Source organism: Scyliorhinus torazame, chromosome 22, assembly GCF_047496885.1.
Source record: "Scyliorhinus torazame isolate Kashiwa2021f chromosome 22, sScyTor2.1, whole genome shotgun sequence".
NCBI classification, from domain to species: Eukaryota; Metazoa; Chordata; class Chondrichthyes; order Carcharhiniformes; family Scyliorhinidae; genus Scyliorhinus; species Scyliorhinus torazame.
This window is the reverse complement of record NC_092728.1, coordinates 17,133,038-17,158,340: the sequence shown is the minus strand read 5'-3', so window position 1 is coordinate 17,158,340 and position 25,303 is coordinate 17,133,038. Positions and strand designations below refer to the sequence as shown.

The 25,303-nt window shown below is 64.2% G+C and overlaps 1 protein-coding gene across 2 annotated transcripts in view; it reads left to right on the top strand.

Moving 5' to 3' along the window:
• bgnb (biglycan b) overlaps positions 1-25,303 on the top strand; it is a 119,943-nt gene that overhangs the window by 24,347 nt on the left and 70,293 nt on the right. Inside the window, exon 2 of one of the 2 annotated variants that reach the window (XM_072487928.1) lies at positions 3,224-3,549. In XM_072487928.1, the coding sequence (XP_072344029.1) occupies positions 3,291-3,549 (259 nt within the window). In that variant the 5' untranslated portion in view covers positions 3,224-3,290. Of the gene's footprint in view, positions 1-3,220; positions 3,550-25,303 lie in introns of both variants that reach the window. The other variant, XM_072487927.1, reaches the window with a different exon arrangement.

The window sequence follows — 25,303 nt, the reverse complement described above, 5'->3', positions numbered from 1 at the left end:
CTGGAGGAGGTTACGGAGATAGGGAGGGTTGTAGGGGCTGGAGGAGGTTACAGAGATAGAGAGGGTTGTAGGGGCTGGAGGAGGTTACAGAGATAGGGAGGGTTGTAGGGGTTGGAGGAGGTTACAGAGATAGGGAGGATTGTCGGGGCTGGAGGAGGTTGCGGAGATAGGGAGGGTTGTAGGGGCTGGAGGAGGTGACAGAGATAGGGAGGGTGTAGGGGCTGGAGGAGGTTACTGAGATTGGGAGGATTATAGGGGCAGGAGGAGGTTACAGAGTTAGGGAGGGTTGTCGGGGCATGAGGAGGTTACAGAGATAGGGAGGGTTGTAGGGGCTGGAGGAGGTTACAGAGATAGGGAGGGTTGTAGGGGCTGTAGGAGGTTACAGAGATAGGGAGGGGTGTAGGGGCTGGAGGAGGTTACAGAGATAGGGAGGGTTGGAGGGGCTGGAGGAGGTTACAGAGATAGGGAGGGGTGTAGGGGCTGGAGGAGGTTACAGAGATAGGGAGGGTTGTAGGGGCTGGAGGAGGTTACAGAGATCGGGAGGGGTGTAGGGGCTGGAGGAGGTTACAGAGATAGGGAGGGTTGGAGGGGCTGGAGTAGGTTACAGAGATAGGGAAGGGTGTAGGGGCTGGAGGAGGTTACAGAGATAGGGAGGGTTGTAGGGGCTGGAGGAGGTTACAGAGATCGGGAGGGTTGTGGGGGCTGGAAGAGGTTACAGAGATAGGGAGGGTTGTAGGGGCTGGAGAGATTACAGAGATAGGGAGGGCTGTAGGGGCTGGAGGAGGTTACAGAGATAGGGAGGGTTGTAGGGGCTGGAGGAGGTTAAAGAGATAGGGAGGGTTGTCGGGGCTGGAGGAGGTTACAGAGATAGGGAGGGCTGTAGGGGCTGGAGGAGGTTACAGAGATCGGGAGGGTTGTGGGGGCTGGAAGAGGTTACAGAGATAGGGAGGGTTGTAGGGGCTGGAGAGATTACAGAGATAGGGAGGGCTGTAGGGGCTGGAGGAGGTTACAGAGATAGGGAGGGTTGTAGGGGCTGGAGGAGGTTAAAGAGATAGGGAGGGTTGTCGGGGCTGGAGGAGGTTACAGAGATAGGGAGGGCTGTAGGGGCTGGAGGAGGTTACAGAGATAGGGAGGGTTGTCGCTTGTTTCATTTTCAAATCATAGATTACATAGAATTTACAGTGCAGAAGGAGGCCATTCGGCCCATCGAGTCTGCACCGGCTCTTGGAAAGAGCACCCTACCCAAACCCCACACCTCCACCCTATCCCCATAACCCAGTAACCCCACCCAACACTAAGAGCAATTTTGGTCACTAAGGGCAATTTATCATGGCCAATCCACCTAACCTGCACATCTTTGGACTGTGGGAGGAAACCGGAGCACCCGGAGGAAACCCACGCACACACGGGGAGAACGTGCAGACTCCGCACAGACAGTGACCCAAGCCGGGAATCGAACCTGGGACCCGGGAGCTGTGAAGCAATTGTGCTAACCACTGTGCTACCGTGCAACCCCACTCGGTGGGGGTGGCTAGGGTGTGGGGGGGGGGGGGGGGGGGGAGGGTGGCGGGGGTTGCAGTCGAATAATCCCAGATGTGGAAACCGGCATTAAGTCTATTTCAGCACCCTTTATGTTACCGTTTACCTGTGTAGTCGGAGGATGATACCTGTCTCACGGTGGGCGGGTGAGGTGGAAGGGTGGGGCGGGGGGGTGAAGTTGAGTCAGTGAGCTCCCCCAGCCAAAACATTCTGACCTCCTTGCTCTCTAATATTCTAATAATAGATCCGGGGAACCCTGGGGGTGCAGTTCCATTCTTTGGTGGTAGGGGTCGGTAGTGACATCAGGAAGTCAGGACTGGATGCAGCTTTTGATGCGCACAACATGATACCTCATGGCCGGGGTCGGGTCCTACAGCTGTCACTCCTTACTGGCAGGCAACTCATCAGGAACAGGAGGAGGCCATTCAGCCCCTCTCGAGCCTGTTACACGGAACAGGAGGAGGCCCATTCAGCCCCTCTCGAGCCTGTTACACAGGAACAGGAGGAGGCCATTCAGCCCCTCTCGAGCCTGGTACACAGGAACAGGCCCATTCAGCCCCTCTTGAGCCTGTTACACAGGAACAGGAGGAGGCCATTCAGCCCCTCTCGAGCCTGTTGCACAGGAACAGGAGGAGGCCCATTCAGCCCCTCTCGGGCCTGTTACACAGGAACAGGAGAAGGCCCATTCAGCCCCTCTTGAGCCTGTTACACAGGAACAGGAGGAGGCCATTCAGCCCCTCTCGAGCCTGTTACATGGAACAGGAGGAGGCCCATTCAGCCCCCCTCGAGCCTGTTACACAGGAACAAGAGGAGACCCATTCAACCTCTTCAGTCTGTTACATTATCACATCAGGTAACAGCTGATCTGCAAGATAACTCGATCTACCTGCCTCTGTCCTGTAATCCTCATTCCCCCCACCTTACCCAACAAAAATCTATCAATCTCGGGTTTGAAATTTCCAGTTGACCACTCCCCGTCGATAATCAAGTAAATGCAAGCCTGGTTTGTGAAACTTGACCTCAGAGTTTAACCCTTTCAGCCCTGGGATCATTCAGATGAAGATGCACTGTACCCTCTTCATGGCCACTAAATCCTTCCTCATGTTGTGGGGCCCAGAACCAAAAACAGTTACGTCGATTTGTGCAATTAGTCTCTCAGTGACCCGCAGCAAAGCCATTATATCCTTCATGAGGTGCGTGGCCCAGAATTCAAACCAGTTACATCCGTCTGCCCAATTAGTCTCTCAGCGACCCCTTTCAAGGGCAATTTATTCTCCCTGAGGTGCGGGGATCAGAACTGAAAACAGTTGCTTCCATCTGTGCAATTAGTCTCTCAGTGACCCGGCTGCAAGGGCATTATATCCTTCCGGAGGCGCGGGGCTCAGAACTGAAAGCGCTTCCTTCCAAGTTTGCAATTAGTCTCTCAGTGACCCCCCCTCCAAGGACAATATATTCTCCCTGAGGTGCGGGGATCAGAACTCAAAACGGTTGCTTCCATCTGTGCAATTAGTCTCTCAGTGACCCCGCTACGAGGGCAATGAGACAGACAAACGCAGCACGGAAAAGTGGTTGATGTGGTCGGTCCATCCGAGGGGATTACCCCCCCTCAACATTCTCGCTGATGACATTGGCCTCAGTTCCGCTGCTGATCCTTGACTGTTTCCTCCCTTTGTCTGAACAGCAGGTTGGATCGGGATTGAGAGCGGGAGGGGAAAGCTGAGAAGACCCGTGTGAAGCTGGTGCCAGTGACGATGGGAAAGGCCATCCTCCTCCTGCCCTGCCTCCTGGCCTGGTGCCTGGCCTCACCCTTCCAGCAGCACGGCTTCCTGGATTTCATCGACGACATGACGGGGGTGCAGAACGATGAGGGTTCCGCCATCGAGGAGCTGCCCATGCCAAAGGCCACGAAGGCGCCCCGGGTCATCCCCATGCCACGGCAACGTCACGACTACCCTGTCTGCCCCTTCGGTTGCCAGTGCCATGTGAGGGTGCTACAGTGCTCTGATCTGGGTGGGTACCTCCCCACCCTCACTCACTGCCAGAGGGTCGGGGCAAAGAAAGGAGTCCGCGGTCGGAGGGTCAGTGCTGAGGGAGCGCGCACTGTCGGAGGGTCAGTACTGAGGGAGCGCCGCACTGTCGGAGGGTCAGTGCTGAGGGAGCGCCGCACTGTCAGAGGGTCAGTGCTGAGGGAGCACTGCACTGTCGGAGGGTCAGTGCTGAGGGAGCGCCGCACTGTCAGAGGGTCAGTACTGAGGGAGCGCCGCACTGTCGGAGGGTCAGTGCTGAGGGAGCGCCGCACTGTCAGAGGGTCAGTGCTGAGGGAGCACTGCACTGTCGGAGGGTCAGTGCTGAGGGAACGCCGCACTGTCGGAGGGTCAGTGCTGAGGGATCGCCGCACTGTGGGAGGGTCAGTGCTGAGGGAGCGCCGCACTGTGGGAGGGTCAGTGCTGAGGGAGCGCCGCACTGTCGGAGGGTCAGTGCTGAGTGAGTGCCGCACAGTCGGAGGGTCAGTGCTGAGGGAGCACCGCACTGTCGGAGGGTCAGTGCTGAGGGAGCGCCGCACTGTCGGAGGGTCAGTGCTGAGGGAGCGCCGCACTGTGGGAGGGTCAGTGCTGAGGGAGCGTAGCACTGTCGGAGGGTCAGTGCTGAGGGAGCACCGCACTGTGGGAGGGTCAGTGCTGAGGGAGCGCCGCACTGTGGGAGGATCAGTATTGAGGGAGCGTCGCACTGTCGGAGGGTAAGTGCTGAGGGAGCGTCGCACTGTTGCAGAGTCAGTGCTGAGGGAGCGCCGCACTGTCAGAGGGTCAGTGCTGAGGGAGCACTGCACTGTCGGAGGGTCAGTGCTGAGGGAGCGCCGCACTGTCAGAGGGTTAGTACTGAGGGAGCGCCGCACTGTCGGAGGGTCAGTGCTGAGGGAGCGCCGCACTGTCAGAGGGTCAGTGCTGAGGGAACACTGCACTGTCGGAGGGTCAGTGCTGAGGGAACGCCGCACTGTCGGAGGGTCAGTGCTGAGGGATCGCCGCACTGTGGGAGGGTCAGTGCTGAGGGAGCGCCGCACTGTGGGAGGGTCAGTGCTGAGGGAGCGCCGCACTGTCGGAGGGTCAGTGCTGAGGGAGTGCCGCACTGTCAGAGGGTCAGTGCTGAGGGAGCGCCGCACTGTGGGAGGGTCAGTGCTGAGGGAGCGCCGCACTGTCGGGGGGTCAGTGCTGAGTGAGTGCTGCACAGTCGGAGGGTCAGTGCTGAGGGAGCACCGCACTGTCGGAGGGTCAGTGCTGAGGGAGTGCCGCACTGTCGGAGGGTCAGTGCTGAGGGAGCGCCGCACTGTGGGAGGGTCAGTGCTGAGGGAGCGCCGCACTGTCGGAGGGTCAGTGCTGAGTGAGTGCCGCACAGTCGGAGGGTCAGTGCTGAGGGAGCACCGCACTGTCGGAGGGTCAGTGCTGAGGGAGCGCCGCACTGTCGGAGGGTCAGTGCTGAGGGAGCGCCGCACTGTGGGAGGGTCAGTGCTGAGGGAGCGTAGCACTGTCGGAGGGTCAGTGCTGAGGGAGCACCGCACTGTGGGAGGGTCAGTGCTGAGGGAGCGCCGCACTGTGGGAGGATCAGTATTGAGGGAGCGTCGCACTGTCGGAGGGTAAGTGCTGAGGGAGCGTCGCACTGTTGCAGGGTCAGTGTTGAGGGAGCGCCGCACTGTGGGAGGGTCAGTGCTGAGGGATCGCCGCACTGTGGGAGGGTCAGTGCTGAGGGAGCGCCGCACTGTGGGAGGGTCAGTGCTGAGGGAGCGCCGCACTGTCGGAGCGTCAGTGCTGAGGGAGTGCCGCACTGTCAGAGGGTCAGTGCTGAGGGAGCGCCGCACTGTGGGAGGGTCAGTGCTGAGGGAGCGCCGCACTGTCGGAGGGTCAGTGCTGAGTGAGTGCCGCACAGTCGGAGGGTCAGTGCTGAGGGAGCACCGCACTGTCGGAGTGTCAGTGCTGAGGGAGCGCCGCACTGTCGGAGGGTCAGTGCTGAGGGAGCGCCGCACTGTGGGAGGGTCAGTGCTGAGGGAGCGTCGCACTGTTGCAGGGTCAGTGTTGAGGGAGCGCCGCACTGTGGGAGGGTCAGTGCTGAGGGAGCGCCGCACTGTCGGAGGGTCAGTGCTGAGGGAGTGCCGCACTGTGGGAGGGCCATTGCTGAGGGAGCGCCGCACTGTCGGAGGGTCAGTGCTGAGGGAGCGCCGCACTGTCGGAGGGTCAGTGCTGAGGGAGCGCCGCACTGTCGGAGGGTCAGTGCTCAGGGAGCGCCGCACTGTTGGAGGGTCAGTGCTGAGGGAGCGCCGCACTGTCGGAGGGTCAGTGCTGAGGGAGCGCCGCGCTGTTGGAGGGTCAGTGCTGAGGGAGCGCCGCACTGCCGGAGGGTCAGTGCTGAGGGAGTGCCGCACTGTCGGAGGGTCAGTGCTGAGGGAGCGCAGCACTGTCGGAGGGTCATTGCTGAGGGAGCGCCGCACTGTCGGAGGGGCAGTGCTGTGGGAGCGCCGCACTGTCGGAGGGTCAGTGCTGAGGGAGCGTCGCACTGTCGGAGGGTCAGTGCTGAGGGAGCGCCGCACTGTCGGAGGGTCAGTGCTGAGGGAGCGCAGCACTGTCGGAGGGTCAGTACTGAGGGAGTGCCGCACTGTCGGTGAGTCAGTGCTGAGGGAGTAACGCACTGTCGGAGGGTCAGTACTGAGGGAGTGCCGCACTGTCGGAGGGTCAGTGCTGAGGGAGTGACACACTGTCGGAGGGTCAGTGCTGAGGAAGCGCCGCACTGTCGGAGGGTCAGTGCTGAGGGAGCGCCGCACTGTCAGAGGGTCAGTGCTGAGGGAGCGCCGCACTGTGGGAGGGTCAGAGCTGAGGGAGCGCCGCACTGTGGGAGGGTCAGTGCTGAGGGAGCGCCGCATTGTAGGAGGGTCAGTGCTGAGGGAGCGCCGCACTGTCGGAGGGTCAATGCTGAGGGAGTGCCGCGCTGTCGGAGGGTCAGTGCTGAGGGAGCACTGCACTGTCGGGGGATCAGTGCTGAGGGAGCGCCGCACTGTGGGAGGGTCAGTGCTGAGGGAGCGTCGCACTGTCGGAGGGTCAGAGCTGAGGTAGCGCTGCACTGTCGGAGGGTCAGTGCTGAGGGAGCGCCGCACTGTCAGAGGGTCAGTGCTGAGTGAGCGCCGAACTGTCGGAGGGTCAGTGCTGAGGAGGTGTCATAGTGACGGAGGGTCAGTGCTGAGGGAGCGCCGCACTGTGGGAGGGTCAGTGCTGAGGGAGCGCCTCACTGTCGGAGTGTGAGTGCTGAGGGAGCGCCGCACTGTCGGAGGGTCAGTGCTGGGGGAGCGCCGCACTGTGGGAGGGTCAGTGCTGAGGGAGCGCCTCACTGTCGGAGTGTGAGTGCTGAGGGAGCGCCGCACTGTCGGAGGGTCAGTGCTGAGGGAGCACCGCACTGTCGGAGGGACAGTGCTGAGGCAGCGCCGCACTGTCGGAGGGTCAGTGCTGAGGGAGCGCCGCACTGTCGGAGGGTCAGTGCTGAGGGAGCGCAGCACTGTCGGAGGGTCAGTGCTGAGGGAGCGCCGCACTGTCGGAGGGTCAGTGCTGAGGGAGCGCCGCACTGTCGGATGGTCAGTGCTGAGGGAGCACCGCACTGTCGGAGGGGGAGTGCTGAGGGAGCGCCGTACTGTTGGGGGTCAGGGCTGAGGGAGCGCTGCACTGTGGGAGGGTCAGTGCTGAGGGAGCGCCGCACTGTCGGAGATCAGTGCTGAGGGAGCGCCGCACTCTCGGAGAGTCAGTGTTGAGGGAGTGCTGCACTGTCGGAGGGTCAGTGCTTAGGAGGCGCTGCACTGTCGGAGGGTCAGTGCTGAGGGAGCGCCGCACTGTCGGAGGGTCAGTGCTGAGGGAGCACCGCACTGTCGGAGGGTCAGTGCTGATGGAGGGCCGCACTGTCGGAGGTTAAGTGCTGAGAGAGCACTGCACTGTCAGAGGGTCAGTGCTGAGGGAGCACCGCACTGTGGGAGGGTCAGTGCTGAGGGAGCGCCGCACTGTGGGAGGGTCAGTGCTGAGGGAGCGCCGCACTGTCGGAGGGATAGTGCTGAGGGAGCACCGCACTGTCGGAGGGTGAGTGCTGAGGGAGCGCCGTACTGTTGGGGGTCAGGTCTGGGGGAGCGCTGCACTGTGGGAGGGTCAGTGCTGAGGGAGCGCCGCACTGACGGAGAGTCAGCGCTGAGGGAGCGCCGCACTGTCGGAGAGTCAGCGTTGAGGGAGTGCCGCACTGTCGGAGGGTCAGTGCTGAGGGAGCGCCGCACTGTCGGAGGGTCAGTTCAGAGGGAGTACCGCACTGTCGGAGGGTCAGTGTAGAGGGAGCGCCGCACTGTCGGAGGGTCAGTGCTGAGGGAGTGCCGCACTGTCGGATGGTCTGTGCTGAGGAGGCGCCGCACTGTCAGAGGGTCAGTGCCGAGGGAGCGCCGCACTGTCGGAGGGTGATTGCTGAGGGAGCGCCACACTGTCGGAGGGTCAGTGCTGAGTGAGTGCCGCACAGTCGGAGGGTCAGTGCTGAGGGAGCACCGCACTGTCGGAGGGTCAGTGCTGAGGGAGCGCCGCACTGTCGGAGGGTCAGTGCTGAGGGAGCGCCGCACTGTGGGAGGGTCAGTGCTGAGGGAGCGTAGCACTGTCGGAGGGTCAGTGCTGAGGGAGCACCGCACTGTGGGAGGGTCAGTGCTGAGGGAGCGCCGCACTGTCGGAGATCAGTGCTGAGGGAGCGCCGCACTCTCGGAGAGTCAGTGTTGAGGGAGTGTTGCACTGTCGGAGGGTCAGTGCTTAGGAGGCGCTGCACTGTCGGAGGGTCAGTGCTGAGGGAGCGCCGCACTGTCGGAGGGTCAGTGCTGAGGGAGCACCGCACTGTCGGAGGGTCAGTGCTGAGGGAGCGCCGCACTGTGGGAGGGTCAGTGCTGAGGGAGCGCAGCACTGTCGGAGGGTCAGTGCTGAGGGAGCGCCGCACTGTCGGAGGTTCAGTGCTGAGGGAGCGCCGCACTGTCGGAGGGTCAGTGCTGAGGGAGCGCCGCACTGTCGGAGGGTCAGTGCTGAGGGAGCGCAGTACTGTCGGAGGGTCAGTACTGAGGGAGTGCCGCACTGTCGGTGAGTCAGTGCTGAGGGAGTAACGCACTGTCGGAGGGTCAGTACTGATGGAGTGCCGCACTGTCGGAGGGTCAGTGCTGAGGGAGTGACGCACTGTCGGAGGGTCAGTGCTGAGGAAGCGCCGCACTGTCGGAGGGTCAGTGCTTAGGGAGCGCCGCACTGTCAGAGGGTCAGTGCTGAGGGAGCGCCGCACTGTGGGAGGGTCAGTGCTGAGGGAGCGCCGCACTGTGGGAGGGTCAGTGCTGAGGGAGCGCCGCATTGTGGGAGTGTCAGTGCTGAGGGAGCGCCGCACTGTCGGAGGGTCAATGCTGAGGGAGGGCCGCGCTGTCGGAGGGTCAGTGCTGAGGGAGCACTGCACTGTCGGGGGATCAGTGCTGAGGGAGCGCCGCACTGTGGGAGGGTCAGTGCTGAGGGAGCGTCGCACTGTCGGAGGGTCAGAGCTGAGGTAGCGCTGCACTGTCGGAGGGTCAGTGCTGAGGGAGCGCCGCACTGTCGGATGGTCAGTGCTGAGGGAGCACCACACAGTCGGAGGGTCAGTGCTGAGGAGGTGTCATAGTGACGGAGGGTCAGTGCTGAGGGAGCGCCGCACTGTCGGAGGGTCAGTGCTGGGGGAGCGCCGCACTGTGGGAGGGTCAGTGCTGAGGGAGCGCCGCACTGTCGGAGTGTGAGTGCTGAGGGAGCGCCGCACTGTCGGAGGGTCAGTGCTGAGGGAGCACCGCAATGTCGGAGGGTCAGTGCTGAGGCAGCGCCGCACTGTCGGAGGGTCAGTGCTGAGGGAGCGCCGCACTGTCGGAGGGTCAGTGCTGAGGGAGCGCCGCACTGTCGGAGGGTCAGTGCTGAGGGAGCGCCGCACTGTCGGAGGGTCAGTGCTGAGGGAGCGCCGCACTGTCGGAGGGTCAGTGCTGAGGGAGCACCGCACTGTCGGAGGGGGAGTGCTGAGGGAGCGCCGTACTGTTGGGGGTCAGGACTGAGGGAGCGCTGCACTGTGGGAGGGTCAGTGCTGAGGGAGCGCCGCACTGTCGGAGAGTCAGTGCTGAGGGAGCGCCGCACTGTCGGAGAGTCAGTGTTGAGGGAGTGCTGCACTGTCGGAGGGTCAGTGCTTAGGGAGCGCTGCACTGTCGGAGGGTCAGTGCTGAGGGAGCGCCGCACTGTCGGAGGGTCAGTGCTGAGGGAGCACCGCACTGTCGGAGGGTCAGTGCTGATGGAGGGCCGCACTGTGGGAGGGTCAGTGCTGAGGGAGCGCCGCACTGTCGGAGGGATAGTGCTGAGGGAGCACCGCACTGTCGGAGGGTGAGTGCTGAGGGAGCGCCGTACTGTTGGGGGTCAGGTCTGGGGGAGCGCCGCACTGTCGGAGGGTGAGTGCTGAGGGAGCGCCGTACTGTTGGGGGTCTGGTCTGGGGGAGCGCTGCACTGCGGGAGGGTCAGTGCTGAGGGAGCGCCGCACTGACGGAGAGTCAGCGCTGAGGGAGCGCCGCACTGTCGGAGAGTCAGCGTTGAGGGAGTGCCGCACTGTCGGAGGGTCAGTTCAGAGGGAGTACCGCACTGTCGGAGGGTCAGTGTTGAGGGAGACCGCACTGTCGGAGGGTCAGTTCAGAGGGAGCGCCGCACTGTCGGAGGGTCAGTGTTGAGGGAGACCGCACTGTCAGAGGGTCAGTGCTGAGGGAGCGCCGCACTGTCGGAGGGTGAGTGCTGAGGGAGCGCCGCACTGTGGGAGGGTCAGTGCTGAGGGAGAAACGCACTGTCGGAGGGTCAGTGCTGAGGGAGCACCGTACTGTTGGGGGTCAGGACTGGGGGAGCGCTGCACTGTGGGAGGGTCAGTGCTGAGGGAGCGCCGCACTGTCAGAGAGTCAGTGCTGAGGGAGCACCGCACTGTCGGAGGGTCAGTGCTGAGGGAGTGCCACACTGTCGGAGGGTCAGTGCTGGGGGAAAACCGCACTGTCGGAGGGTCAGTGCTGAGGGAGCGCCGCACTATCGGAGGGTCAGTGCTGAGGGAGCGCCGCTCTGTCGGAGGGTCAGTTCAGAGGGAGTGCCGCACTCTCGGAGGGTCAGTACTGAGGGGGCACCGCGCTGTGGGAGGGTTAGTGCTGAGGGAACGCCGCTCTGTCGGAGGGTCAGTGCTGAGGGAGAGTCGCATTGTCGGAGGGTCAGTACTGAGGGAGCACCGCACTGTCGGAGGGTGAGTACTGAGTGAGCGCCGCTCTGTCAGAGGGTCAGTGCTGAGAGAGCGCCGCACTGTCGGAGGGTCAGAGCTGAAGGAGCTCCGCACTGTCGGAGGGTCAGTGCTGAGGGAGCGCCGCACTGTCGGAGGGTCAGTGCTGAGGGAGCACCGCACTGTCGAGGGTCAGTGCAGAGGGAGCGCCGCACTATCGGAGGGTCATTGCTGAGGGATCGCCGAACTGTCAGAGGGTCAGTGCTGAGGGAGCACCCCACTGTCGGAGGGTCAGTTCAGAGGGAGTGCCGCACTGTCGGAGTGTCATTGCTGAGGGAGCACCGCACTGTCGGAGGGTCAGTGCAGAGGGAGCGCCGCACTGTCGGAGGGTCAGTGCTGAGGGAGCGCCGCAGTGTCGGAGGTTCAGTGCTGAGCGAGTGTCGCAGTATCGGAGGGTCAGTGCTGAGGGAGCGTCTCAATGTCGGATGGTCAGTGCTGAGGGAGTGCCGCTCTGTCGGAGAGTCAGTGCTGAGGGAGCGCTGCACTGTTGGAGGATCAGTGCTGAGGGAGCGCCGCACTGATGGAGGATCAGTTCTGAGGGAGCGCCGCACTGTCGGAGGGTCAGTGCTGAGGGAGCGCTGCACTGTTGGAGGGTCAGTGCTGAGGGAGCGCCGCACTGTTGGAGTGTCAGTGCTGAGGGAGCGCTGCACTGTGGGAGAGTCAGTGCTGAGGGAGCACTGCATTGTCGGAGAGTCAGTGCTGAGGGAGCGCCGTACTGTTGGGGGTCAGTGCTGAGGGAGCGCCGCACTGTCAGAGAGTCAGTGCTGAGGGAGCGCCGCACTGTCGGAGGGTCAGTGCTGAGGGAGTGCCACACTGTCGGAGGGTCAGTTCAGAGGGAGTGCCGCACTGACTGAGGGTCAGTGCTGAGGGAGAACCGCACTGATGAGGGACATTGCTGAGGGACCGCCGCACTGTGGGAGGGTCAGTGCTGAGGGAGCGCCTCACTGTCGGAGTGTGAGTGCTGAGGGAGCGCCGCACTGTCGGAGGGTCAGTGCTGGGGGAGCGCCGCACTGTGGGAGGGTCAGTGCTGAGGGAGCGCCTCACTGTCGGAGTGTGAGTGCTGAGGGAGCGCCGCACTGTCGGAGGGTCAGTGCTGAGGGAGCACCGCACTGTCGGAGGGACAGTGCTGAGGCAGCGCCGCACTGTCGGAGGGTCAGTGCTGAGGGAGCGCCGCACTGTCGGAGGGTCAGTGCTGAGGGAGCGCAGCACTGTCGGAGGGTCAGTGCTGAGGGAGCGCCGCACTGTCGGAGGGTCAGTGCTGAGGGAGCGCCGCACTGTCGGAGGGTCAGTGCTGAGGGAGCACCGCACTGTCGGAGGGGGAGTGCTGAGGGAGCGCCGTACTGTTGGGGGTCAGGGCTGAGGGAGCGCTGCACTGTGGGAGGGTCAGTGCTGAGGGAGCGCCGCACTGTCGGAGATCAGTGCTGAGGGAGCGCCGCACTCTCGGAGAGTCAGTGTTGAGGGAGTGCTGCACTGTCGGAGGGTCAGTGCTTAGGAGGCGCTGCACTGTCGGAGGGTCAGTGCTGAGGGAGCGCCGCACTGTCGGAGGGTCAGTGCTGAGGGAGCACCGCACTGTCGGAGGGTCAGTGCTGATGGAGGGCCGCACTGTCGGAGGTTAAGTGCTGAGAGAGCACTGCACTGTCAGAGGGTCAGTGCTGAGGGAGCACCGCACTGGGGGAGGGTCAGTGCTGAGGGAGCGCCGCACTGTGGGAGGGTCAGTGCTGAGGGAGCGCCGCACTGTCGGAGGGATAGTGCTGAGGGAGCACCGCACTGTCGGAGGGTGAGTGCTGAGGGAGCGCCGTACTGTTGGGGGTCAGGTCTGGGTGAGCGCTGCACTGTGGGAGGGTCAGTGCTGAGGGAGCGCCGCACTGACGGAGAGTCAGCGCTGAGGGAGCGCCGCACTGTCGGAGAGTCAGCGTTGAGGGAGTGCCGCACTGTCGGAGGGTCAGTGCTGAGGGAGCGCCGCACTGTCGGAGGGTCAGTTCAGAGGGAGTACCGCACTGTCGGAGGGTCAGTGTAGAGGGAGCGCCGCACTGTCGGAGGGTCAGTGCTGAGGGAGCGCCGCACTGTCGGATGGTCTGTGCTGAGGAGGCGCCGCACTGTCAGAGGGTCAGTGCTGAGGGAGCGCCGCACTGTCGGAGGGTGATTGCTGAGGGAGCGCCGCACTGTCGGAGGGTCAGTGCTGAGTGAGTGCCGCACAGTCGGAGGGTCAGTGCTGAGGGAGCACCGCACTGTCGGAGGGTCAGTGCTGAGGGAGCGCCGCACTGTCGGAGGGTCAGTGCTGAGGGAGCGCCGCACTGTGGGAGGGTCAGTGCTGAGGGAGCGCCGCACTGTCGGAGATCAGTGCTGAGGCAGCGCCGCACTCTCGGAGAGTCAGTGTTGAGGGAGTGCTGCACTGTCGGAGGGTCAGTGCTTAGGAGGCGCTGCACTGTCGGAGGGTCAGTGCTGAGGGAGCGCCGCACTGTCGGAGGGTCAGTGCTGAGGGAGCACCGCACTGTCGGAGGGTCAGTGCTGATGGAGGGCCGCACTGTCGGAGGTTAAGTGCTGAGAGAGCACTGCACTGTCAGAGGGTCAGTGCTGAGGGAGCACCGCACTGTGGGAGGGTCAGTGCTGAGGGAGCGCCGCACTGTGGGAGGGTCAGTGCTGAGGGAGCGCCGCACTGTCGGAGGGATAGTGCTGAGGGAGCACCGCACTGTCGGAGGGTGAGTGCTGAGGGAGCGCCGTACTGTTGGGGGTCAGGTCTGGGGGAGCGCTGCACTGTGGGAGGGTCAGTGCTGAGGGAGCGCCGCACTGACGGAGAGTCAGCGCTGAGGGAGCGCCGCACTGTCGGAGAGTCAGCGTTGAGGGAGTGCCGCACTGTCGGAGGGTCAGTGCTGAGGGAGCGCCGCACTGTCGGAGGGTCAGTTCAGAGGGAGTACCGCACTGTCGGAGGGTCAGTGTAGAGGGAGCGCCGCACTGTCGGAGGGTCAGTGCTGAGGGAGCGCCGCACTGTCGGATGGTCTGTGCTGAGGAGGCGCCGCACTGTCAGAGGGTCAGTGCTGAGGGAGCGCCGCACTGTCGGAGGGTGATTGCTGAGGGAGCGCCGCACTGTGGGAGGGTCAGTGCTGAGGGAGCGCAGCACTGTCGGAGGGTCAGTGCTGAGGGAGCGCCGCACTGTCGGAGGGGCAGTGCTGTGGGAGCGCCGCACTGTCGGAGGTTCAGTGCTGAGGGAGCGCCGCACTGTCGGAGGGTCAGTGCTGAGGGAGCGCCGCACTGTCGGAGGGTCAGTGCTGAGGGAGCGCAGTACTGTCGGAGGGTCAGTACTGAGGGAGTGCCGCACTGTCGGTGAGTCAGTGCTGAGGGAGTAACGCACTGTCGGAGGGTCAGTACTGAGGGAGTGCCGCACTGTCGGAGGGTCAGTGCTGAGGGAGTGACGCACTGTCGGAGGGTCAGTGCTGAGGAAGCGCCGCACTGTCGGAGGGTCAGTGCTTAGGGAGCGCCGCACTGTCAGAGGGTCAGTGCTGAGGGAGCGCCGCACTGTGGGAGGGTCAGTGCTGAGGGAGCGCCGCACTGTGGGAGGGTCAGTGCTGAGGGAGCGCCGCATTGTGGGAGTGTCAGTGCTGAGGGAGCGCCGCACTGTCGGAGGGCCATTGCTGAGGGAGTGCCGCGCTGTCGGAGGGTCAGTGCTGAGGGAGCACTGCACTGTCGGGGGATCAGTGCTGAGGGAGCGCCGCACTGTGGGAGGGTCAGTGCTGAGGGAGCGTCGCACTGTCGGAGGGTCAGAGCTGAGGTAGCGCTGCACTGTCGGAGGGTCAGTGCTGAGGGAGCGCCGCACTGTCGGATGGTCAGTGCTGAGGGAGCACCACACAGTCGGAGGGTCAGTGCTGAGGAGGTGTCATAGTGACGGAGGGTCAGTGCTGAGGGAGCGCCGCACTGTCGGAGGGTCAGTGCTGGGGGAGCGCCGCACTGTGGGAGGGTCAGTGCTGAGGGAGCGCCGCACTGTCGGAGTGTGAGTGCTGAGGGAGCGCCGCACTGTCGGAGGGTCAGTGCTGAGGGAGCACCGCACTGTCGGAGGGTCAGTGCTGAGGCAGCGCCGCACTGTCGGAGGGTCAGTGCTGAGGGAGCGCCGCACTGTCGGAGGGTCAGTGCTGAGGGAGCGCCGCACTGTCGGAGGGTCAGTGCTGAGGGAGCGCCGCACTGTCGGAGGGTCAGTGCTGAGGGAGCGCCGCACTGTCGGAGGGTCAGTGCTGAGGGAGCACCGCACTGTCGGAGGGGGAGTGCTGAGGGAGCGCCGTACTGTTGGGGGTCAGGACTGAGGGAGCGCTGCACTGTGGGAGGGTCAGTGCTGAGGGAGCGCCGCACTGTCGGAGAGTCAGTGCTGAGGGAGCGCCGCACTGTCGGAGGGTCAGTGCTGATGGAGGGCCGCACTGTGGGAGGGTCAGTGCTGAGGGAGCGCCGCACTGTCGGAGGGATAGTGCTGAGGGAGCACCGCACTGTCGGAGGGTGAGTGCTGAGGGAGCGCCGTACTGTTGGGGGTCAGGTCTGGGGGAGCGCTGCACTGCGTGAGGGTCAGTGCTGAGGGAGCGCTGCACTGACGGAGAGTCAGCGCTGAGGGAGCGCCGCACTGTCGGAGAGTCAGCGTTGAGGGAGTGCCGCACTGTCGGAGGGTCAGTTCAGAGGGAGTACCGCACTGTCGGAGGGTCAGTGTTGAGGGAGATCGCACTGTCGGAGGGTCAGTGCTGAGGGAGCGTCGCACTGTCGGAGGGTCTGTGCTGAGGAGGCGCCGCACTGTCAGAGGGTCAGTGCTGAGGGAGCGCCGCACTGTCGGAGGGTGAGTGCTGAGGGAACGCCGCACTGTTGGACGGTCAGTGCTGAGGGAGCGCCGCACTGTCGGAGGGTCAGTGCTGAGGGAGCGCCGCACTGTGGGAGGGTCAATGCTGAGGGAGAAACGCACTGTCGGAGGGTCAGTGCTGAGGGAGCACCGTACTGTTGGGGGTCAGGACTGGGGGAGCGCTGCACTGTGGGAGGGTCAGTGCTGAGGGAGCGCCGCACTGTCAGAGAGTTAGTGCTGAGGGAACACCGCACTGTGGGAGGGTCAGTGCTGAGGGAGCGCCGCACTGTCAGAGAGTCAGTGCTGAGGGAGCGCCGCACTGTCGGAGGGTAAGTGCTGGGGGAAAACCGCACTGTCGGAGGGTCAGTGCTGAGGGAGCGCCGCACTATCGGAGGGTCAGTGCTGAGGGAGCGCCGCTCTGTCGGAGGGTCAGTTCAGAGGGAGTGCCGCACTCTCGGAGGGTCAGTACTGAGGGGGCACCGCGCTGTGGGAGGGTTAGTGCTGAGGGAACGCCGCTCTGTCGGAGGGTCAGTGCTGAGGGAGAGTCGCATTGTCGGAGGGTCAGTACTGAGGGAGCACCGCACTGTCGGAGGGTGAGTACTGAGTGAGCGCCGCTCTGTCAGAGGGTCAGTGCTGAGAGAGCGCCGCACTGTCGGAGGGTCAGAGCTGAAGGAGCTCCGCACTGTCGGAGGGTCAGTGCTGAGGGAGCGCCGCACTGTCGGAGGGTCAGTGCTGAGGGAGCACCGCACTGTCGAGCGTCAGTGCAGAGGGAGCGCCGCACTATCGGAGGGTCATTGCTGAGGGATCGCCGAACTGTCAGAGGGTCAGTGCTGAGGGAGCACCCCACTGTCGGAGGGTCAGTTCAGAGGGAGTGCCGCACTGTCGGAGTGTCATTGCTGAGGGAGCACCGCACTGTCGGAGGGTCAGTGCAGAGGGAGCGCCGCACTGTCGGAGGGTCAGTGCTGAGGGAGCGCCGCAGTGTCGGAGGTTCAGTGCTGAGGGAGTGTCGCAGTATCGGAGGGTCAGTGCTGAGGGAGCGCCTCAATGTCGGATGGTCAGTGCTGAGGGAGTGCCGCTCTGTCGGAGAGTCAGTGCTGAGGGAGCGCTGCACTGTTGGAGGGTCAGTGCTGAGGGAGCGCCGCACTGATGGAGGATCAGTTCTGAGGGAGCGCCGCACTGTCGGAGGGTCAGTGCTGAGGGAGCGCTGCACTGTTGGAGGGTCAGTGCTGAGGGAGCGCCGCACTGTTGGAGTGTCAGTGCTGAGGGAGCGCTGCACTGTGGGAGAGTCAGTGCTGAGGGAGCACTGCATTGTCGGAGAGTCAGTGCTGAGGGAGCGCCGTACTGTTGGGGGTCAGGACTGGGGGTGCGCTGCACTGTGGGAGGGTCAGTGCTGAGGGAGCGCCGCACTATCAGAGAGTCAGTGCTGAGGGAGCGCCGCACTGTCGGAGGGTCAGTGCTGAGGGAGTGCCACACTGTCGGAGGGTCAGTTCAGAGGGAGTGCCGCACTGTCGGAGGGTCAGTGCTGAGGGAGAACCGCACTGATGAGGGACAGTGCTGAGGGAGCGCCGCACTGTCAGAGGATCAGTGCTGAGGGAGCACCGCAGTGTCGGAGGGTCAGTTCAGAGGGAGTGCCGCAATGTCGAAGGGTCAGTGCTGAGGGAGCACCGCACTGTCGGAGGGTGAGTACTGAGTGATCGCCGCTCTGTCAGAGGGTCAGTGCTGAGAGAGCGCCGCACTGTCGGAGTGTCAGTGCTGAAGGAGCTCCGCACTGTCGGAGGGTCAGTGCTGAGGGAGCGCCGCAGTGTCGGAGGTTCAGTGCTGAGGGAGTGTCGCAGTATCGGAGGGTCAGTGCTGAGGGAGCGCCGCACTGTCGGAGGGTCAGTGCTGTGGGAGTGCCGCTCTGTCGGAGGGTCAGTGCTGAGGCAGCGCTGCACTGTTGGAGGGTCAGTGCTGAGGGAGCGCCGCACTGTTGGAGGATCAGTGCTGCGGGAGCGCCCCACTGTCGGAGGGTCAGTGCTGAGGGAGCGCTGCACTGTTGGAGGGTCAGTGCTGAGGGAGCGCTGCACTGTTGGAGGGTCAGTGCTGATGGAGCGCCGCACTGTTGGAGTGTAAGTGCTGAGGGAGCGCTGCACTGTGGGAGAGTCAGTGCTGAGGGAGCACTGCATTGTCGGAGGGTTAGTGCTGAGGGAGCACCGCACTGTAGGAGGGTCAGTACTGAGGGAGCACCGCACTGTCGGATGGTCAGTGCTGAGGCAGCACCGCCCTGTCGGAATGTCAGTGCCGAGGGAGGGGCGCAGTGTCATAGGGTCAGTACTGAGGGGGCACTGCGCTGTGGGAGGGTCAGTGCTGAGGGAACGCCGCACTGTCGAAGAGTCATTACTGAGAGAGCGCCGCTCTGTCAGAGGGTCAGTGCTGAGGGAGCGCCGCACTGTCGGAGGGTCAGTGCTGAGGGTGTGTCGCAGTATCGAAGGGTCAGTGCTGAGGGAGTGCCGCACTGTAAGAGGGTCAGCGTTGAGGGAGCACCGCACTGTGGGAGTGTCAGTGCTGAGGGAGCGCCGCACTGTCGGAGGGTCAGTGCTGAGGGAACGTCGCACTGTCGGAGGGTCAGTGCTGAGGGAGCGTCGCACTGTCGGAGGGTCAGTGCTGAGAGAGCGCCGCACTGTCGGAGGGTCAGTGCTGAGGGAGCTCTGCAGAATTGGAGGGTCTGTGCTGAGGGAGCGCCGCACTGTCGGAGGGTCAGTTCAGAGGGAGCGCCGCACTGTCGGAGTGTCAGTGCTGAGGGAGCACCGCACTGTCGGAGGGTCAGGTCAGAGGGAGCGCCGCACTGTCGGAGGGTCAGTGCTTAGGGAGCGCTGCACTGTCGGAGGGTCAGTGCTGAGGGAGCGCCGCACTGTCAGAGGGTCAGTGCTGAGGGAGCGCCGCACTGTCGGAGGGTTAGTGCTGAGGGACCACCGCACTGTCGGAGGGTGAGTGCTGAGGGAGCGCCGTACTGTGGGGGTCAGGTCTGGGGGAGCGCTGCACTGTGGGAGGGTCAGTGCTGAGGGAGCGCCGCACTGACGGAGAGTCAGCGCTGAGGGAGCGCCGCACTGTCGGAGAGTCAGCGTTGAGGGAGTGCCGCACTGTCGGAGGGTCAGTGCTGAGGGAGCGCCGCACTGTCGGAGGGTCAGTGCTGAGGGAGCGCCGCACTGTCGGAGGGTCTGTGCTGAGGAGGCGCCGCACTGTCAGAGGGTCAGTGCTGAGGGAGCGCCACACTGTCGGAGGGTGAGTGCTGAGGGAGCGCCGCACTGTGGGAGGGTAAGTGCTGAGGGAGCACCGCACTGTGGGAGAGTCAGTGCTGAGGGAGCACTGCATTGTCGGAGGGTCAGTTCTGAGGGAGCACCGCACTGAAGGAGGGTCAGTACTGAGGGAGCACCGCACTGTCGGATGGTCAGTGCTGAGGCAGCACCGCACTGTCGGAGGGTCAGTGCTGAGGCAGCACCGCACTGTCGGAGGGTCAGTGCCGATGGAGGGGCGCAGTGTCATAGGGTCAGTACTGAGGGGGCACCGCGCTGTGGGAGGGTCAGTGCTGAGGGAACGCCGCACTGTCGAAAAGTCATTACTGAGAGAGCGCCGCTCTGTCAGAGGGTCAGTGCTGAGGGAGCGCCGCACTGTCGGAGGGTCAGTGCTGAGGGTGTGTCGCAGTATCGAAGGGTCAGTGTTGAGGGAGTGCCGCACTGTAAGAGGGTCAGTGTTGAGGGAGCACCGCACTGTGGGAGTGTCAGTGCTGAGGGAGCGCCGCACTGTCGGAGGGTCAGTGCTAAGGGAGCGCCGCACTGTTGGAGGGTCAGTGCTGAGGGAGCGTCGCACTGTCGGAGGGTCAGTGCTGAGAGAGCGCCGCACTGTCGGAGGGTCAGTGCTGAGGGAGCTCTGCAGAATTGGAGGGTCTGTGCTGAGGGAGCGCCGCACTGTCGGAGGGTCAGTGCTGAGGGAGCGCCGCACTGTCGGAGGGTCAGTGCAGAGGGAGCGCCGCACGGTCGGAGGGTCAGTTCAGAGGGAGCGCCGCACTGTGGGAGGGTCAGTGCTGAGGGAGCACCGCACTGTCGGAGGGTCAGTGCTGAGGGAGCGCCGTACTGTTGGGGGTCAGGACAGGGGGAGCGCTGCACTGTGGGAGGGTCAGTGCTGAGGGAGCGCCGCACTGTCAGAGAGTCAGTGCTGAGGGAGCGCCGCACTGTCGGAGGGTCAGTGCTGAGGGAGTGCCACACTGTCGGAGGGTCAGTGCTGAGGGAGCGCCGCACTATCGGAGGGTCAGTGCTGAGGGAGCGCCGCACTATCGGAGGGTCAGTGCTGAGGGAGCGCCGCTCTGTCGGAGGGTCAGTTCAGAGGGAGTGCCGCACTCTCGGAGGGTCAGTACTGAGGGGGCACCGCGCTGTGGGAGGGTGAGTGCTGAGGGAACGCCGCTCTGTCGGAGGTACAGTACTGAGGGAGCGCCGCACTGTCGGAGGGTGAGTACTGAGTGAACGCCGCTCTGTCAGAGGGTCAGTGCTGAGAGAGCGCCGCACTGTCGGAGGGTCAGTGCTGAAGGAGCTCCGCACTGTCGGAGGGTCAGTGCTGAGGGAGCGCCGCACTGTCGGAGGGTCAGTGCTGAGGGAGCACCGCACTGTCGAGGGTCAATGCAGAGGGAGCGCCGCACTGTCGGAGGGTCAGTGCTGAGGGATCGCCGAACTGTCAGAGGGTCAGTGCTGAGGGAGCACCCCACTGTCGGAGGGTCAGTTCAGAGGGAGTGCCGCACTGTCGGAGGGTCAGTGCAGAGGGAGCGCCGCACTGTTGGAGGGTCAGTGCTGAGGGAGCGCCGCAGTGTCGGAGGTTCAGTGCTGAGGGAGTGTCGCAGTATCGGAGGGTCAGTGCTGAGGGAGCGCCTCAATGTCGGATGGTCAGTGCTGAGGGAGTGCCGCTCTGTCGGAGGGTCAGTGCTGAGGGAGCGCTGCACTGTTGGAGGGTCAGTGCTGAGGGAGCGCCGCACTGTTGGAGGATCAGTGCTGAGGGAGCGGCGCACTGTCGGAGGGTCAGTGCTGAGGGAGCGCTGCACTGTCGGAGAGTCAGTGCTGAGGGAGCACTGCATTGTCGGAGAGTCAGTGCTGAGGGAGCACCGTACTGTCGGAGAGTCAGTGCTGAGGGAGCGTCGCACTGTCGGAGGGTCAGTGCTGAGGGAGTGCCACACTGTCGGAGGGTCAGTTCAGAGGGAGTGCCGCACTGTCGGAGGGTCAGTGCTTAGGTAGAACCGCACTGTCGGAGGGTGAGTACTGAGTGAGCGCCGCTCTGTCAGAGGGTCAGTGCTGAGAGAGCGCCGCACTGTCGGGGTGTCAGTGCTGAAGGAGCTCCGCACTGTCGGAGGGTCAGTGCTGAGGGAGCGCCGCACTGTCAGAGGGTCAGTGCTGAGGGAGTGTCGCAGTATCGGAGGGTCAGTGCTGAGGGAGCGCCGCACTGTCGGAGGGTCAGTGCTGTGGGAGTGCCGCTCTGTCGGAGGGTCAGTGCTGAGGCAGCGCTGCACTGTTGGAGTGTCAGTGCTGAGGGAGCGCCGCACTGTTGGAGGATCAGTGCTGCAGGAGCGCCGCACTGTCGGAGGGTCAGTGCTGAGGGAGCGCTGCACTGTTGGAGGGTCAGTGCTGAGGGAGCGCCGCACTGTTGGAGGGTCAGTGCTGATGGAGCGCCGCACTGTTGGAGTGTCAGTGCTGAGGGAGCGCTGCACTGTGGGAGAGTCAGTGCTGAGGGAGCACTGCATTGTCGGAGGGTAAGTGCTGAGGGAGCACCGCACTGTAGGAGGGTCAGTACTGAGGGAGCACCGCACTGTCGGATGGTTAGTGCTGAGGCAGCACCGCACTGTCGGAATGTCAGTGCTGAGGGAGCAATGCACTGTCGGAGGGTCAGTGCCGAGGGAGGGGCGCAGTGTCATAGGGTCAGTACTGAGGGGGCACCGCGTTGTGGGAGGGTCAGTGCTGAGGGAGCGCTGCACTGTCGGAGGGCCAGTGCTGAGGGAGCGCCGCACTGTCAGAGGGTCAGTGCTGAGGGAGCGCCGCACTGTCGGAGGGTTAGTGCTGAGGGAGCACCGCACTGTCGAAGGGTGAGTGCTGAGGGAGCGCCGTACTGTTGGGGGTCAGGTCTGGGGGAGCGCTGCACTGTGGGAGGGTCAGTGCTGAGGGAGCGCCGCACTGACGGAGAGTCAGCGCTGAGGGAGCGCCGCACTGTCGGAGAGTCAGCGTTGAGGGAGTGCCGCACTGTCGGAAGGTCAGTGCTGAGGGAGCGCCGCACTGTCGGAGGGTCAGTTCAGAGGGAGTACCGCACTGTCGGAGGGTCAGTGTTGAGGGAGCGCCGCACTGTCGGAGGGTCAGTGCTGAAGGAGCGCCGCACTGTCAGAGGGTCAATGCTGAGGGAGCGCCGCACTGTCAGAGGGTCAGTGCTGAGGGAGGGCCGCACTGTCGGAGGGTCTGTGCTGAGCAGGCGCCGCACTGTCGGAGGGTCAGTGCTGAGGGAGCACCGCACTGTCGGAGGGTCAGTGCTGAGGGAGCGCCGCACTGTGGGAGGGTCAGTGCTGCGGGAGCGCCGCACTGTCGGAGGGTCAGTGCTGAGGGAGCACCGCACTGTCAGAGGGTCAGTGCTGAGGGAGCGCCGCACTGTCGGAGGGTGAGTGCTGAGGGAGCGCCGCACAGTGGGAGGGTCAGTGCTGAGGGAGCACCGCACTGTCGGAGGGTCAGTGCTGAGGGAGCGCCGTACTGTTGGGGGTCAGGACTGGGGGAGCGCTGCACTGTGGGAGGGTCAGTGCTTAGGGAGCGCCGCACTGTCAGAGAGTCAGTGCTGAGGGAGCGCCGCACTGTCGGAGGGTCAGTGCTGAGGTTGTGTCGCACTGTCGGAGGGTCAGTGCTGAGGGATCGCCGAACTGTCAGAGGGTCAGTGCTGAGGGAGCACCCCACTGTCGGAGGGTCAGTTCAGAGGGAGTGCCGCACTGTCGGAGGGTCAGTGCAGAGGGAGCGCCGCACTGTTGGAGGGTCAGTGCTGAGGGAGCGCCGCAGTGTCGGAGGTTCAGTGCTGAGGGAGTGTCGCAGTATCGGAGGGTCAGTGCTGAGGGAGCGCCTCAATGTCGGATGGTCAGTGCTGAGGGAGTGCCGCTCTGTCGGAGGGTCAGTGCTGAGGGAGCGCTGCACTGTTGGAGGGTCAGTGCTGAGGGAGCGCCGCACTGTTGGAGGATCAGTGCTGAGGGAGCGCTGCACTGTTGGAGGGTCAGTGCTGAGGGAGCGCCGCACTGTTGGAGTGTCAGTGCTGAGGGAGCGGCGCACTGTCGGAGGGTCAGTGCTGAGGGAGCGCTGCACTGTCGGAGAGTCAGTGCTGAGGGAGCACTGCATTGTCGGAGAGTCAGTGCTGAGGGAGCACCGTACTGTCGGAGAGTCAGTGCTGAGGGAGCGCCGCACTGTCGGAGGGTCAGTGCTGAGGGAGTGCCACACTGTCGGAGGGTCAGTTCAGAGGGAGTGCCGCACTGTCGGAGGGTCAGTGCTTAGGTAGAACCGCACTGTCGGAGGGTGAGTACTGAGTGAGCGCCGCTCTGTCAGAGGGTCAGTGCTGAAGGAGCTCCGCACTGTCGGAGGGTCAGTGCTGAGGGAGCGCCGCAGTGTCGGAGGTTCAGTGCTGAGGGAGTGTCGCAGTATCGGAGGGTCAGTGCTGAGGGAGCGCCGCACTGTCGGAGGGTCAGTGCTGTGGGAGTGCCGCTCTGTCGGAGGGTCAGTGCTGAGGCAGCGCTGCACTGTTGGAGGGTCAGTGCTGAGGGAGCGCCGCACTGTTGGAGGATCAGTGCTGCAGGAGCGCCGCACTGTCGGAGGGTCAGTGCTGAGGGAGCGCTGCACTGTTGGAGGGTCAGTGCTGAGGGAGCGCCGCACTGTTGGAGGGTCAGTGCTGATGGAGCGCCGCACTGTTGGAGTGTCAGTGCTGAGGGAGCGCTGCACTGTGGGAGAGTCAGTGCTGAGGGAGCACTGCATTGTCGGAGGGTCAGTGCTGAGGGAGCACCGCACTGTAGGAGGGTCAGTACTGAGGGAGCACCGCACTGTCGGATGGTTAGTGCTGAGGCAGCACCGCACTGTCGGAATGTCAGTGCTGAGGGAGCAATGCACTGTCGGAGGGTCAGTGCCGAGGGAGGGGCGCAGTGTCATAGGGTCAGTACTGAGGGGGCACTGCGTTGTGGGAGGGTCAGTGCTGAGGGAGCGCTGCACTGTCGGAGGGCCAGTGCTGAGGGAGCGCCGCACTGTCAGAGGGTCAGTGCTGAGGGAGCGCCGCACTGTCGGAGGGTTAGTGCTGAGGGAGCACCGCACTGTCGAAGGGTGAGTGATGAGGGAGCGCCGTACTGTTGGGGGTCAGGTCTGGGGGAGCGCTGCACTGTGGGAGGGTCAGTGCTGAGGGAGCGCCGCACTGACGGAGAGTCAGCGCTGAGGGAGCGCCGCACTGTCGGAGAGTCAGCGTTGAGGGAGTGCCGCACTGTCGGAAGGTCAGTGCTGAGGGAGCGCCGCACTGTCGGAGGGTCAGTTCAGAGGGAGTACCGCACTGTCGGAGGGTCAGTGTTGAGGGAGCGCCGCACTGTCGGAGGGTCAGTGCTGAAGGAGCGCCGCACTGTCAGAGGGTCAATGCTGAGGGAGCGCCGCACTGTCAGAGGGTCAGTGCTGAGTGAGGGCCGCACTGTCGGAGGGTCTGTGCTGAGCAGGCGCCGCACTGTCGGAGGGTCAGTGCTGAGGGAGCACCGCACTGTCGGAGGGTCAGTGCTGAGGGAGCGCCGCACTGTGGGAGGGTCAGTGCTGCGGGAGCGCCGCACTGTCGGAGGGTCAGTGCTGAGGGAGCACCGCACTGTCAGAGGGTCAGTGCTGAGGGAGCGCCGCACTGTCGGAGGGTGAGTGCTGAGGGAGCGCCGCACAGTGGGAGGGTCAGTGCTGAGGGAGCACCGCACTGTCGGAGGGTCAGTGCTGAGTGAGCGCCATACTGTTGGGGGTCAGGACTGGGGGAGCGCTGCACTGTGGGAGGGTCAGTGCTGAGGGAGCGCCGCACTGTCAGAGAGTCAGTGCTGAGGGAGCGCCGCACTGTCGGAGGGTCAGTGCTGAGGGAGTGCCATACTGTCGGAGGGTCAGTGCTGGGGGAAAACCGCACTGTCGGAGGGTCAGTGCTGAGGGAGTGCCGCACTATCGGAGGGTCCGTGCTGAGGGAGCGCCGCTCTGTCGGAGGGTCAGTTCAGAGGGAGTGCCGCACTCTCGGAGGGTCAGTACTGAGGGGGCACCGCGCTGTGGGAGGGTTAGTGCTGAGGGAACGCCGCTCTGTCGGAGGTACAGTACTGAGGGAGCGCTGCACTGTCGGAGGGTGAGTACTGAGTGTGCGCCGCTCTGTCAGAGGGTCAGTGCTGAGAGAGCGCCGCACTGTCGGAGGGTCAGTGCTGAAGGAGCTCCGCACTGTCGGAGGGTCAGTGCTGAGGGAGCGCCGCACTGTCGAGGGTCAGTGCAGAGGGAGCGCCGCACTGTCGGAGGGTCAGTGCTGAGGGATCGCCGAACTGTCAGAGGGTCAGTGCTGAGGGAGCACCCCACTGTCGGAGGGTCAGTTCAGAGGGAGTGCCGCACTGTCGGAGTGTCAGTG